General features: G+C 38.9%; 2 protein-coding genes across 2 annotated transcripts; both read right to left on the reverse strand.

Annotated features, from left to right (window-relative positions):
- Positions 1-575: 575 nt before the first annotated feature.
- LOC113693407 (uncharacterized) lies at positions 576-2,537 on the reverse strand. Its single transcript, XM_027211954.2, has one exon. The coding sequence runs from the start codon at positions 2,535-2,537 to the stop codon at positions 576-578; it is 1,962 nt and encodes a 653-aa protein (XP_027067755.2).
- A 5,899-nt stretch (positions 2,538-8,436) lies between these two features.
- LOC113692324 (dynamin-related protein 4C-like) lies at positions 8,437-10,769 on the reverse strand. Its single transcript, XM_027210717.2, has one exon. It carries the CDS (start codon positions 10,659-10,661, stop codon positions 8,637-8,639), a length of 2,025 nt encoding a protein of 674 aa, XP_027066518.1. The 5' UTR covers positions 10,662-10,769; the 3' UTR covers positions 8,437-8,636.
- Between the last annotated feature and the right edge of the window lie 4,527 nt (positions 10,770-15,296).

Genomic DNA, 15,296 nt, shown 5'->3' on the forward strand with positions numbered 1-15,296 from the left:
CTTCACTCATTCCCATTTGATGATACCCTTTGAAGGCATCTAGGAAGCAGAGGATCTCATACCCCATCGCCGAGTCGACGAGGGCGTCTATCCTAGGCAGAGGATAGCAATCTTTGGGGCAGGCCTTGTTGAGGTCGGTGAAGTCTACACACATTCTCCATCCACCAGTGTCCTTTTTTACCATAACTGGATATGGCCTTGCTGCGTTCGGGGCCGAAGTGCCTTCGTTTCTGCCGCACAGGTCGGGCCTGTGGGTTAACGTTAAGTCGGTGAGTCATAAGCTCGGGTGGCACTCCGACCACTTCATCTGCGGACCACGCGAAGATGTCTCGGTGGTCCTTGATCAAGGAGATCATTTCTTCTTTCAGGGGTGAGGGGAGTCCGGCCCTTACTTGGACCACTTGGTCAGGTTTGGCTTCATCCAAGATCACTTGTTCCACCTCATCCCCAGGCTCAAGCCTGTTGGGCTCTCCTGCCTTTTTAGGGTCGATGCAGTCTATGGAGAGGACAGCCGGCCTCTTTTCTTCTGACCTCGGCGGGGGCTGAGGTCCGACTGCAGCTTGGATGGTGGCGAGTTAGCATTCTCGGGCGGCGCCCACGTCGCTGCTCACCTCGGCCACCCCCTCTGGCGTCGGAAACTTGAAGCTCAGGTGGTAGGTGGAATATACAGCTCTTAAGACGTTGAGCGTGGGCCGGCCTATCAGCATGTTGTAAGGAGAGTCCGCTTTGACCACCGCAAAACTGACAGGCACAGTTCGGCAACGGGGATGACGCCCGATAGTCACCATTAAATTCACCATGCCCTCCGGTTGGACGACGTGTCCCCCGAAGCCGACAAGGGGAGTTCTGACCGGAGTGAGTTGCTCCCGGGTCAACTTCAAACTCTCGAAGGTCCGGTAGTACATGACGTCTACCGAGCTTCCGGGGTCAACGTAGACATTTTTGACTATGTAATTGTTTGTGAGGACCTCAACCACGAGGCCCCCGTGATTGCTGGAGGCAGCGGGGACAGGGTCGCGGGGACCATAGGTTATCACCTCGGACAGCCTCGAACTCGGCTCGGCCACATCCATACCGGCTTGGCGGTAGGTCCGCTTCCGGGAGTTCTGGCTGTCTCCTCCCGTTGGGCCACCTGAGATGGTGTTGATCACCCCGGCAATGTTTGGGCCGTAGCCCGGCGATCCGTCGCGTGGAGGCCTCTGATTCCCCTTATGGTCCTCGGGACCTCGGCAATTAAGCTTGGTGTCGTGCCGGTCCTCTCGGCGAGGATCTCGGCTCTCCCGGTGGGAGGCACTTCGGTTGAAGCTTCCATCTTTGCGGATGAACTGCTTCAGGTATCCTTGTCGGATTAGGTTTTCGATCTCTCGCTTCAGATCGTTGCAATCTTCAGTCTCGTGCCCAACGTCTCGGTGGTAGGCACAGTAGAGATTGGAGTTCCTCCGATCCCTCCTCCCCGGGATCTCAGGAGGTGTTCGGCCGAGGTGGTTTTGCCTCATCACTGCCAAAACATGAGACCGGCTAGAATTGAGAGGGGTCAGTTCGGCGTCCGAGGTGGACGACCTCCCCTTCACGATCCGGTCGAAAACACTCCGGCGGTCTCGGGGTTGGGTTGAAGTGCCACTGGGGCCGGGTTCACTTCGGCCTGTGTCTTTCCTCCTCCGGGGATCTTGTCCCGTACGAGATGCTTGGGCTTCTCGCTTCATGCGGTTTACATCCTCACTTCGGATTCCCTGGTCTACTCTTTCCCAGAGTTTCCGAAGTGTACGGGGGTATTTCCGATGGATCTCGGTGTTGAAGATCCCAGCTACTAATCCGTTGGTGAAGGCGGCAATAGTTACCTGCTCATTCTGATCAGGTATCTGCACATTCTTCTCGTTGAACCTCTGGGCATACGAGCGAAGTGACTCGCCCTGACCCTGTTGCAGGTTCAAGAGGTATGCTGAAGTCTTGGTTATCGGTCGGGACGACACGAAGCGGTGGATGAACCGGTCTATCAGTTCATCCAGGGAGGAAATACTCCCCGGCTCTAAATTCCAGAACCACTTGTGGGCAGTCCCATATAGGAAGATGGGGAAAGCCCGGCATATCACGGCGTCGGGGACGCAGTATAGTCGGAAGGCGGAGATGAAGGCGCGGAGGTGATCCTCGGGGTCACCTCGGCCGTCATAAGTGTGCAAGTTTGGGAGTTTGAAGTTCGGGGGAACCATCTCCCCATTGATGTCATCAGTAAAGGGCGGAGCCCTCATGTAGTCAGAAGCTAAGCCTCCGGAGCGCCGAGGTGGGTCCTCGGCCCGTTTCCCTAGGAGTTCTCGAGAAAACGCCAGGGAGATGGAGGCAATTTTAGAGGTCGCCTTGGAGGAGGCACGCCTGGAGGTACTCCGAGAGAGACGCCCCTCATCGGAGTCTTCACCTGACGGTACCTCAGGGGACTTCGTCGGCCTCCTCTTGGAAGACTCGGCCTTTTCTTTCCCCTGTCTTTTGAGATACCTTCCTAGTTCCTCAAAAATGGTAGGGTTGTGTGATACGAACTCGGCCATCTTGGCGATGGCCTCCTCGTTGTTAGGCTGGGTCCTCGGGGACCCTTGCTCTTCGGAAATGCGATCTTGCTGGGCTCCCGAGGTCTGCCCAGCCCCAGTTGAGGGAACTCGACCACTTCTGGAGCGCGTGGATCTCATTTTAGTAATAGTAGTCTCGTTCCCACAGACGGCGCCAATTGAGGAGGTGATTTTCGGTTGGTAACTAGACCGACCTGGATCAATCCTCTCTGAGATGAAGTAAGGTGAACTCCTGTGTCCGAAGTGAATCTCGGTGTCCGAAGTGAGTGGCGGGGCTTCTCCCCTGAGATCACTCCGACGATCAAGTTAGTATGAGAACGAGAATAATAAGAGTATAAGCAAATGAACAGTGTGTTGTTTTTTTGTTGGGAGTGTATCTGGGGTATTTATAGAGGGAGAGTAGAGGACAGAGCGGAGGGCTTATGCTGGTGGGACCCACCCTCTGGTCATTACGGCTCTGTCCCGTGTCAGGAGGTCTGACTCTGACACTGTAGCTGCCTGAGCATGATGACGGGGAGTATTGTGCAGGTGCCATTAAGTGCCTCCAGTGCTTTTCAGATAAAGCACTGGTCCTGGGTGATGTCAGGTGGTTTGACATCATCAGCGTGCAGCTGAGGTGGGGGTGCCGAGGTCGGCTACACAGTAGGCTAGGGAAACGGCCGAGGCCGAGTTCAGGGGTGATGCCCGGGACACGGATGAGCTCTGATGAGGGACGAGGTGAGTTCACCTCGGCCACTCGGGATGACCGAGGTGAGCATCCTCACACTGTATAGTTTTTATAAGCAGTTCGTAAGTGTACTTAGCCATTGCATAACAATCAGATGAATGATTATATACTTATTTAACTTGTGGTTATTGCAACCATTCCTGAGCAGTCTAAAGGACATCTCAACATTTCTTTTTTTGACTCTTCACTACATGAGCAAAGTCATATTACTTTCAATTAATATACCATATCTTACCTGCTTAAAGCCCATACTTCTTCGCTATGAATTTGATTTGCTTATGTTTATCTTCTCTAGGTTCTTCTTCAAAACTGCAATGTCTCCATCATGCCTTGCAATCCAATACACTGCAAAATTCAAGTTCATTTGCCTAACTATATAACACTCTGTTTCTATCTTCTAAGTGTCATTACTTAGTAACTACTCTTATCTAGCAAGCCAATCTCCAATCTGCAACAATTGTTATAATTATCTTTCAGATGCAATACAAAGTACACCAGGTTTGCCATGAACACATTCATTGTTGGTACTGTTAGCCAATGTTACTTTAGCAATTGTTTTAAAATATTGCCTCAAATACATTCATTTGTACTCTTATAGGAATTGCTGTAGTGCATTCTCTGAATGATGAGAGACAGCAAAATGTCAATGACAGTAGTGATATTTCCGTTAAAGGTTTATTATACACCTATTCTGAGTTCCTTTTAACAAATCTCATTGATCTTACAGCTAAATGTAGTTCTGTACGAATAACTTTCTTTTAACTAATATGATTTTTGTTACAACTAAATGTACCGCCCGGTAACGCTCTACAAGATCTCAAAATAAAAAGGTTATGAGGAAAAAAGGTTCTTAACATATGATTAGGCTTTCAATTTCACTGCTTTTACTTTATGCATGGCTTCTAATTTAACTAAATATACCATTACTTACCTTGACCTTTCAATTTATAATTACATTACAGCTCAAGTAACTAAGGGAACAGAGGCTCTCAAATTTATTACTGACGAATCAGATAAGCTACCTCAGGTTCATGACTGCCATTTTCAACAGGTAAGCTACCTCAATTGTTAAGACAATCGCATGAGGATTTGCCTCTATATCATGGAAGTTGTAGTAAACATTCCAACTTTTCAACTTTTGCTTAGTTCACTCTCAAACACTTATTGTCTTAGCAACTTCAAACCATTATTTTCGGAACTTCCATGTGGAAAAACTTTATCAATATTAAAATCCAGAAACACTTTATGCAACATTAAAAGACAAATTTAATAATACTATTAAAAATTCAAAGAACTAAAATGAAATAAAGAGATGTTTAAAATTTTGTAAGCCTTTAAGCTATTCAATTTTGCTCCTCAATTCTTTCAAGGGATAGTTGCAGAAACCTCCCCTGAGGTTTCTGATACTTGCACTGACCTCCCCTATGGTTTAAAAAATTGCACTGACCTCCCCTGAACTTACTAATCCTTTGCAAATTCAGTCCAAATGATTAAATATTGTTTTAGGGAGTGAAATTAGAATTTTGTACCAGATTTGCCCTTTGTGCTACATGTCCAATGAATGACAAAGTACTACAAATCAATTAACAATTAATAAACTTTAAGGGGTGTAGTTTATGGACAAATACGCATTACCCATTAAAAGTACCGACTCTTTATGGATATTTTACTTTCAAACATTTAATTTATGATAAATATATCAATGTTTGTAAGTAAAAGTACTTTATATAAGCACATGTAAGCACAAAGGGTAAATCTGGTACAAAATTCTAATTTCACTCCCTAAAATAATATTTTAATCGTTTGGACTGAATTCGCAAAGGATTAGTAAGTTTAGGGGAGGTCAGTGCAATTTTTCAAACTACAGGGAAGATCAGTGCAAGTGTTAGAAATCTCAGGGGAGGTTTCTGCAATTATCCCTTGTTTCAAATATTTTATTTTACTATTCAATTGATCCTCAAATTTTTTTCTAATACATGCAACAAAACACAATTCACAGGCACCAAGGCACAGGAAGACCAACCTAGTGTGTGCGTGTGTGTATATATATATCTACCTACTAGATAAGAGAACAACTTGAGTTGTCCATTGAATGCCAAGTGTCAAGCTCTTATTGGAGGAAGAAACTTTGTTTTATTCATTTGGATCTTAAAGAATGGTAAATGTCTATTTGGGACTTGGTCTTACAATTGAGAATTCCAATAGTAGCTTACTATTTAAGGGTCAATTGGTAATAATGGATTAAATATATTTATTTTTTAACTTTGTTTATGTTTTAATAAGTGTTAAAAGTCAATTGCGTCCTTTTGTGAAAGGTGGTTGTTTGAATAGTTACTAACTATTTAGGGCTATTTTTGTATGTTTGAAAATATTTCCTTCTTATTTTTCTGTTTCGATGCAAATAGTTTGATACTGTTTGTCGATTGATCTAAACATATGGGTCAGTTTTAGGCCTCTCACTAAAAGTCTCTTCTTCTCCGTTTCTTCCGCTCGAATAGCTGAATATGAACCTGCAAAAGATGCCACTGTTCTACCAATTTTCTGAACAAAGCATTGTACTTTCTCTTGGTTAGAACCACAAAAACCCTCCACATGCACGTGATTGCATTTGCCCCAAGAATCAGCTTCTTTTAGGGATTGTACTTGGTTTGAATTTACCAGCGAATTCTTCCTTTTTTCCTGTTACGAAGTAATGTTTTCTTTTAGAAAACAATTTTTAGTGATCTATGGTACGGTTTCTAAAACCTACCATGTATACAAAAGGGAGAAGGAAAGGAGAAACCCTTTAGATGTTGGTTCTTTCTTTCGTCATATTGAGTAAAGGATGAAAAACTTAGGTACGATTATGATCTTGCCATTTTTACTGTTAACTGTGATTTTTGCTTCAGATATCTTTCATATCTACTTGATTCAGAAAAAAACAGCTTGGCTTCAAGCAACTGGGAAACTTGCCTTTGGATACTCTAAATAGAATAGTGAATGCAAACATTGATTGGAATATCTGTTGTCCTTCTTGCAAGCAACAAAGTGAAGTTGATATGAGGTAAAGTTACCAATTCATGCTCTTTAATTACAATTTAATCCTCTTTCTGCATTTAAATTGATGTTAATTTCTATTGTTGAATTTGAGGGCTCGAATTCTCATCATTTTAACTGATGATTCGGGAACAATCAATTGCACTATATCTAGAGAAGGTGCAGAAAAAATGATTCTATTCACTTCATTTCAGCATAAACTGGCACAAGAAAGTGTAAGTGATAACTTTCTATTTTATATCCATGCATAACAAAAAAGATAACAACAGCTGACTACAACTCAAAAAATAATTTTTGCTACAGCACTTTGAAGTAGACACTGAACTTAATGGTTCCTTGAAGAAATATATAATTGTCTACTTTCTCAAGGCTTATGAAACTCACTTTTAAGACCAGCGACAAATTAAAACTATTGTGTCCAAAGCTTACACTACAGATGATCTGTTACTGTAACATTTCTAGCTCGCACCGAAGTTTCTTCTGCAGTGGGCACTTCCTCAGCAAGACATCAAAAAAAAAAAAAAACAACAACAACAAACAAAGGAAGAAAAATTCACACCAACCACTAAGTTGGTGTTTGAAGAAATTGCTGGAGGCAATTTTTCCACGAAAAATGATGCATATTGGAGCAGAGGATTAAATAGGAGCCTTGATTTTCCAAAAGGGCTACCTGAAAATGAAGCTACACCAGTAGAAACACTATCCAAAGAGCCATCCAATATTTCTGAGCAGTGTACCAAAGAAGGTCCAGAAGATAGCAATCCGCCTGAGAATATTGAAGATAAGTCCATCAAAGAAGCTTAAGGGCAAGTAGGCCTAAACTGCTTTAATTATGTTACTTTTATTAAATCTTTTGTTAGCTAGCTAAATGATTAGGTCCATTGCTTCGATACTTTCTTTGAAACTGCTTCAGTCCTTGACAAATAAGGGATCATGAGATAGCTATTAATAGTTCAGTTTGTTATCTTGCACCTGCATAGATCATGAAACTTAATTGCAAGTGCTTATATGTATGAAGATCCAGTCTTAAAGCACATGTGCTGCTATTAATAGTTCAGTTTGTTATCTTGCACCTGCATAGATCATGAACCTTAATTGCAAGTGCTTATATGTACGAAGATCCAGTCTTAAAGCACATGTGCTGTCAAAAGTGAATGATTTTGTTTATATAATCTTTACCACTGTTCTAAATATTATTTATCTCTCTGTCTTTTAAACACAATTAGCATATCAAATCCACAGATATATTATCAACCCCCTCAAAATTATCTGGATTTTGCATAGGACAAAAATGAAGGATTAAATAAACAGCGAAAATTATCAGTGGATAGGCCAGTGCGTAGCACGGCCAGATCCAAGCTAGTATATATATATATGTTGCTAGCCTTTTGGATGCTCCAAGTCCATGATCTTGCTTGCACAGCCTTCTCTTTAGATTTGCTGAAGCGTCGTACCGGTCGCAGATTTTGTTGACTTGCTTTTTGTTTCTCTGTCAGATTTAAAGCTCGTTTGACGAGCAAGCCGAGAAATTTGCAGCTGCTATCATGCCATCTGAACGAAAAATGAGGATCCGGGGCACAAACGGTCATCAGATGAACTGTTCAGGAGCAGTCCTCTCACATGCTCCAGCCAGAGCCGCGTCCAATTCTTCCAGGTGGTTTCCAATCGTTCCTAGGCTTTGATTTTGGTTTGCCATTGCCCCCTTTGATGGTCAAAAGTCAGATACGGATGTTGGTTTAAAGCAGATTTTTTGTCCTACCAAGAAATACAAAGTTGGAACTGGTCTTCTTGGTGAGCTCGCCAAATCATTCATATTTCGAGTAACAATAATATATAAAAGTTTCCTTGGATTGAAGCCTTTTTTGGATGGTAATAGCCCTTTTGGTTTTGCTTGTAGTTTTCAGTGTGTCAAATATTGTTGATTTTTCTGCTTGTGTGCTGCTTCTTGTCACTCGAATTATGTGCATCTCTTGTACTACATATAAGTGAAGGCAAATGACAAGTCCCCAATACAGTCCAGATTTAGAGAGTGTAATTGCACAATTTCAAGCTCTATTTGGGCTTCCCCCAGAAACTAGTAATCCTTAAAAGCAGCAGTACAAATTAGACGACTTCATATTATATTAACCATATCAACTAATATGTATTAAATTGCCCAACTGAAAATTACATTAATTCTGCATATGCCATAATACAGTAGCTTCTATTGTGCCAGTACTAACAACTCCATTCAAGTTCTTGGGAATCCAAGAAACCACAATTAAAAGAAAAAAGGCAACAAAGCAACAAAATGCTTATTAATATGATTTATGATCAATCTAATCGCCATAAGCAGCGATACCGTCCATTATCACTGCAACAGTCTCTTTAGACTCCCTCAGCAGCTTGATGCTTCTGTTCAATCTGCAACGTTTATCAGCAACAGATGGAGATTCCTCCAACATCCGCTCCACTCCACCCCCGTAAGGTCCCATCAAGTCGTTCACCATTTCAGCTTCCATGTCTTTGTTCACCAGATTTTGGATGCTGAAGAGTAAATGCAGAGCCATGCAATCAACCAACCTCCTCAGAACAATCTTCCAATAAGCAGTCATCCTCATTTTCAGATCAAAAGCTTGTCGTGCAACCAGCACATGATTTCTTAGATGCCCGATTTCAACCGCACCAAAGCCATCGATCTCCATGTTTGTTGGCTTCCAATCATCATTAATGAGTTCCATGAATGTGTCCTGTCTTGCCATCAGTTTATGCCAGGTTGCGGAGTATTCAGGATCACAGGTATAATCGGTGAGTTTCTCCATGTCTATAATCTGCAGTACCCAATCGACTGACTGCTCCCTTTTCTTGCAAACAAGATTTTGGGTAGCTCTCCTGATTGAAGATTGGATTGATGGGTAGTTGTCAGAGTGCTTCGTCAAGACAGGGGCCAGCACCCCTTGTAAATACTCCCAGAACTTATCCACAAATTCAGCCGGTGCAGCAGAAATGGCCTTGACCCTTTTTTGCAGTAAAGCCAGAAAAGCAGCGCGAGGAAGGAAATTAGGTAAGCTTATACCATTAGCTTCCTCCAGGATGCTAATCTCTTCCTCCAAGAAGTTCTGCTTCTGTTCGCTTTTGATAGAGATGGACTGCAATTCGTCAGAGTACTTGCTCAGCATCGTTGCCAATCTTGCAGTACAATGCATTTCCTTTTCATCTGGATACTCGTCGAATTCCCCTCTGATAAGTATTTTCCTCAGCGACTCTTTGGCTGAAGATATGATACGCATAAAAGCGGTCACCGCTTCAGGAACTGAGTTCAGCTTTTGTGGCAACTTGTTCAGCTCTGCTACACTTGCAGCTAGCTTGTCATTGATCTTCCTCACGATATCTGGCAAGCATTTTGAAATTATAGTTGCCTGAATTTGCACCAATTTCTGGGCTAAAACAGGGATGCCAACTATTGACTTGTTAATCTTGGACAGCAGCGGATGTGTTTGGAAAAGCATAGCTTCTTCAGCTCGAGCTTCCTCGTATGACTCGTCGCCAATACGATTTCTCACGCAGACGTATCCAAGGCCAATGTTCACATCATCGGCTGTTACCTTCTCCATCAAGCCTTCAGGGGCCTTGTCTGCCTTGGTGACAACTGCTAGAGTTCTTTCACCGGTTTTGTCCACCTTTTGGGACATCCGAATGGATTCGCAAGTCGAAAAATCAACACTAGCAGATAAAACGTTAAGTATTATGCTTTCTTCTGGTTTGATATACTCCATAATGATTGCTGAAATTTGCTCGTAGATGTCTTCAGGCTGCCCGTGAACTGGAACTCTAGTAATCCCAGGCAAATCCACCATAGTAAGATCAGGGACACCATCCTTTTTAACAGTCAAAGTCAGGGGAACATTTGATATCCCCTTACTTCTGCCGGCGATCTCGTCAGTTGCATCGCTGATGGCCTCAGCAATATGTTCCTCATCGGTTGAAACAACTCTACCATTGAACTCTAAGCTCAGCTCCGGCTGGGGACTGGGATGACTTTGCAGCCTCATAACCAAGGGAACCCTCGTGCAAATCCCTTGTCCTCTGGGCAGGCTAATGCCTGCTAGCGACTCTAGAACACTAGACTTTCCTGAAGATTGATCTCCAACAACAACAATTGTTGGAAGCTGGATTCCTTCTTGCATGACTTTGAGGCTTCGCAGCCTGTCTACGCAGTCAAGCAAGGGCCTAATGCGTTCATTGTAGGATGATACAATGGGGGCCTGGATTGCTAGTGGTTCTTGTTGATCATGAGCAACTTCAACGAGGGATTTGGTGATTTCTTCAGAAGCAAAATCGGAGCCATTGATTAGTGCACCCATGTTTCTTGTGGTTGTTGGTTTTCAGAATTTCGACTGTAATGTTGCAGGTGAAAAAGGTCGGAAAGTTTAGAGGGAAGGAAAGAGATGAAAGGAGCTAGTGAATTTCAGGTCAGGTGATAGCAAATGTGGACTTGTGGCTGAATTTATAGGGATCCAATAATTAGTTTACTGGTGTTTCCTTGTGGTGGAAACACAGCATTGGAGTCAATTGACTTCTTTGGAAATGACTTAAGAATTAATAGCTAGTTTGACAAATGAGAAGAAAAGAAAGGTTTTGAAGGAATAAAAAAGTTTTTCTATTGTTTGCGAGTTAAAATGAGAAAGTTGTTTGGGAGTTAAAATGAGAAGGAAAAGAAAAGATTAGGAAAGATTTCACTGTTCTCCATCTTTTGGAAAACTTTCCGTCCAACGGAAAACTTTTCGCCCAATATTGGGTGGAAAGGAAAGGAATGGACAGAAGTTTAAGTAAATTTTTCAATATGACCAAATTACCTTTAAAATTCTGATATAAAACATTTTAATACTGGATGAATCCCTCTCACATTTGTTTATAGAAAGGGCATATTTATAAAATAATTTGTTTAAGTATCTTTTCCTTTCCTTTGTATTCAACTCTCAAACAAAAGAAAACTACTTACTTTTTTTTTTCTTTTTTAAAACTCCCAAACAACTTATAGAAACTTTAATCCTTTCTTTTCTTTTCTAACTTATCATTTCTCTTCTTTTTTTTTTTATTCTAAACTCCCAAACAAGCTATAAGAGAACCGGCGAAGGAACGAGTTGGATCGTACAAAGGTGGGTAAACATGGCTGGCATGGAAAAATGAAATATGACTTCGGAAGCTTGCCCTGCACGTTCGTCCCACGATCTAGGGGATGCAGATCCTCTACGGTTGCATCTACAACCGCAGAAGACGGTTGTGAGCCGAGATCAATCCATTTGAACTTTGGTTGATTGTGACCAATAATTTAAAATTCAAATAAATTTTAGATCAATGATCGAGATCAACCCACGTTCGGATAGGTTGATCTCGATCAGCCGATCTGCTAACCGTCCTCTGCGGTTGCATCGATAATTGCAGAGGATTCGGAACCCAATTCGATAATGTATAAAACCTTTTAAGAGGAAATTAATGGAGAGAGAAAAAATGAAGGGAAAATCTTTCAAATGCGACAAAGATTGATGTGAAGAATCCAAGGATGTAAGTATTAAGGAAAAAAACCATAATGCATAAAATTGAATTGTTTTCTATAAGATTGTTATTTCTTGTATTTTATGATGAATCAACAAGATTTATGACTAGTTTTTATATATTTTTTTATTTAGGTCCTGTTTGAGGTTGCGATACTTTTAGTTTAAAAAAAATACTTTTAAGTGCTAAAAGTACTTTTAAAATATTTGGTGAGTATCCTTATATTATATATGAATGAGTTATGGTCAAAGGGAGGTTTGAATTTCAACCCCATAGATAGGAGATTTTTTAGAATATGAAATATTGTGTAGTTTTTTTTAAAATTTTTGGTACAACTAATGGTAGCACGTGTTTAGGTATATTTACTGAAATGTCCTCATTTTAATACATTTAAAACTTTGATTTATAGAGATATCTAGGTATTTTTGGAATATGGAATTATTTTGCAACTGTTTTTGCATCAAGTACAACTCATATAAACTTATTTGTTAGTGCAATTACTGAATAGTGTTATAGACACATTTAATTGAAGTGTGACTTTTATTGTGTAATTAACACAAAGACATATTAATACATTGTGTAACTAACACGTTGCTATAACTAGCCATTGAAAGATATTCCTTTGTCTGAAACAACTTATGTCTCCTCTTGGACGATTTTCAACTAACATCTGTAGGGGCATTTTGGGAATGATAAAATTGCAAAAACATTAATAAATTGATAAAGTAAAGTGTACAAGTATGTGCTGCAATTAAAATGTACTATTATTAGTTTTGTCATATTTGATGATTATTTCTTTTCAAAATATACTATTATTTGTCTAATAAAATATCCTCTTTAATTACGGGTACCAAACACCCGCACGATGCGCGGGCACTCCTCCCCTAGTCATCCCATAAAAATAAGAGTAGAACTTTTTATGTTAAAAGTACTTTTAACAAAAGATCAAATTTGGTACTTTCAAAGTATCTTTTGTGATTTAAAAAATAAAACATCAAATTTAATCATTTTACCCTATATTATGAACTAAATAAAGAGATAAACATTTTTAAAAAATTTTAAATTACATATTATCCAATACAATAAGTATTTATTTCAAACAATATATTTAAAAGCACTAAGTTAATAAATATTTTTATTAAAAGTTCTGTTAGGAAAGTAATTTTCAATAAGTTACCGCAATCCCAAATGGCCTTAAGTGTGTTCACCTAATTTGGTATTAGGGGCTTCTTATGGTATACGTATAGACATCTTTAAAGTGCCACATGTGGATATGAATTAATTTATATACATGTCATTTTGTTAGTAGTTTCTTTGTATATCTCAGAATCATACTTTTATGTGTCTGTAACCCTTGTTTTTTGGGATATATATCCATAAATTAATGCAGCAACACTTTATGGCCCTCAAAAAAAATTTTTACAGAATCTGTAATTTACCCTTTTTGAACTACAAAATTCCCTTTTGGCATTATCCATACATTTCTTTCATGCTAAAAATATGTTTGGGAAGTTGATGCTACATAAAGCATACGTTAGGAGAAGAATGAAGGGGCTCTTAAAAGATGTTCTTAATTCTTTACATTCTTCTTTCTTCATGAATCTTTTAAACTTTCACTTAAGATAAGTTAAATAAGTTAAAAAGGCTGGAAATTTCTTGTTGAATCGATCCAGCTCTAAGTTCCAAGTCTTCCCTTATTGTCATCTTCTTATTCTTTTTCACATATTGTCTTGTCACTTATAAAGTCGTCTTCCCAAGTCTACCCTTTATAGTCAGTCGTCTTCTTTTTCTTTTCCACATTGTTTGCTTTTCAGCTCTTGTTAGTCATGCTTAATTGCTTGTGAGAATTGTTACCTTAAGACTAGAGAGGAAGTGTCAAAAAATAAGGAAAGTAATAGGCAGCTTCATATCATGTGATTACGTTTTATGACATAATACACCAAAAAGATTTCTTGTATTTTATGATGAATCAACAAGAGTTTTGTTTGGATAGAGTATTATTTGAAATATTATTTGGAATAATTACTGTAACATTTTTTGTGATGTGATGTATGTGAGATAAAAAAATGATTGGGAATATAAAAAGGTGGGTTGAGAAATGTGTTTGTGATGCAAGCGAAATATTATTTGGAATAATATTATTTACGACTAGTTTTTACTTTTATTTTTTTTAATTTAAGTCTGTTCACCTAATTTGGTATAGGAGCTTCCTATGGTATACATATAGACATCTTTAATAATGTCACAACATAAAGTGAAACATGTGGATATGAATTTATATATATATATATATATATATATATATATATATATATATATATATATATATATATATAACACATACTAGTAAATACTACACATGCTTTGCATGTGAATATAGTAATCAAAATATACTAGTATTTTGTAGCTACTAAAATTTGTTGTGAAGTTTTGATTATCTACTTCATAATAAACTTATGTATATTTTTCAATTTCTTTAACTAATTTTGGCTACAAACATTTATTTAAATTTGAACTCTTTGACCTCAAGCTATTAGAACTTGTTTTTGAGCTTTTATTGATTAAATTTGGATTGAACTTTGATAACAATTGTTGACACTATCATGTTTATCAAGGTTGTTGTGATTACCCTTAAATTATAAAATTGCACATTTTTATATAGTTCAAACTAATATTATTAAGAAGGAAATATATATATATATATATATATATATATATATATATATATATATATATATATATATATATATATATATATGCACATATCAAGCATGGGAGAAGCAAATCTAATTTGAGTGCTATTAAAATTTTAAAAGGGGCATTAGAATACAACATGAATTGACTTGTTAGATTTTTAACATTCCGATTATTGTACTATGCATCTTCTTTCCTTCATCCGATGCCTTTGCAAGCTCAGTAATCTGTCTAGATATGTCTTTTTTATTTTATTTTATTGAAAGTAAAATCTATGATGGACTTTCTAGTAAAATTATCAGATTTTAACAACCAAGAAACTAAAATTTGGTTAAATTATTAAACACTTCCTGAATAGTATTTGCAATATCAATACTTATGATTACTGATTATTTAATTGTAGAATTACAATTAGTTAATTATATAAGAATATAATACATGAATGGTATTTCTTATTTCTTTAGACTTAGGTTTTCTATAATTATCATTTCGTATAAAACCTAAGGCCCCGTTTGGATTGCTATTTTCTGCCAAAAAATTGCGTCGTTTTCCGTGATCACATTTTCCTATTACCTTTTTCCCTCACATACATCAAATCACTACAGTAATTTTTCCATGAAAAATGACGGAAAATGCAATCCAAACGAGACCTAATTCTTTATAGAGTAGACGATTATTATTTATCATATTATATGAGTTGAATTAGTTAGCTTTTTGATGAAGTTCTTTAGTAGTGTGAAGTGAGTTGT

The sequence above is a fragment of the Coffea arabica genome, chromosome 6c, assembly GCF_036785885.1.
Source record: "Coffea arabica cultivar ET-39 chromosome 6c, Coffea Arabica ET-39 HiFi, whole genome shotgun sequence".
Classification (NCBI taxonomy): domain Eukaryota; kingdom Viridiplantae; phylum Streptophyta; class Magnoliopsida; order Gentianales; family Rubiaceae; genus Coffea; species Coffea arabica.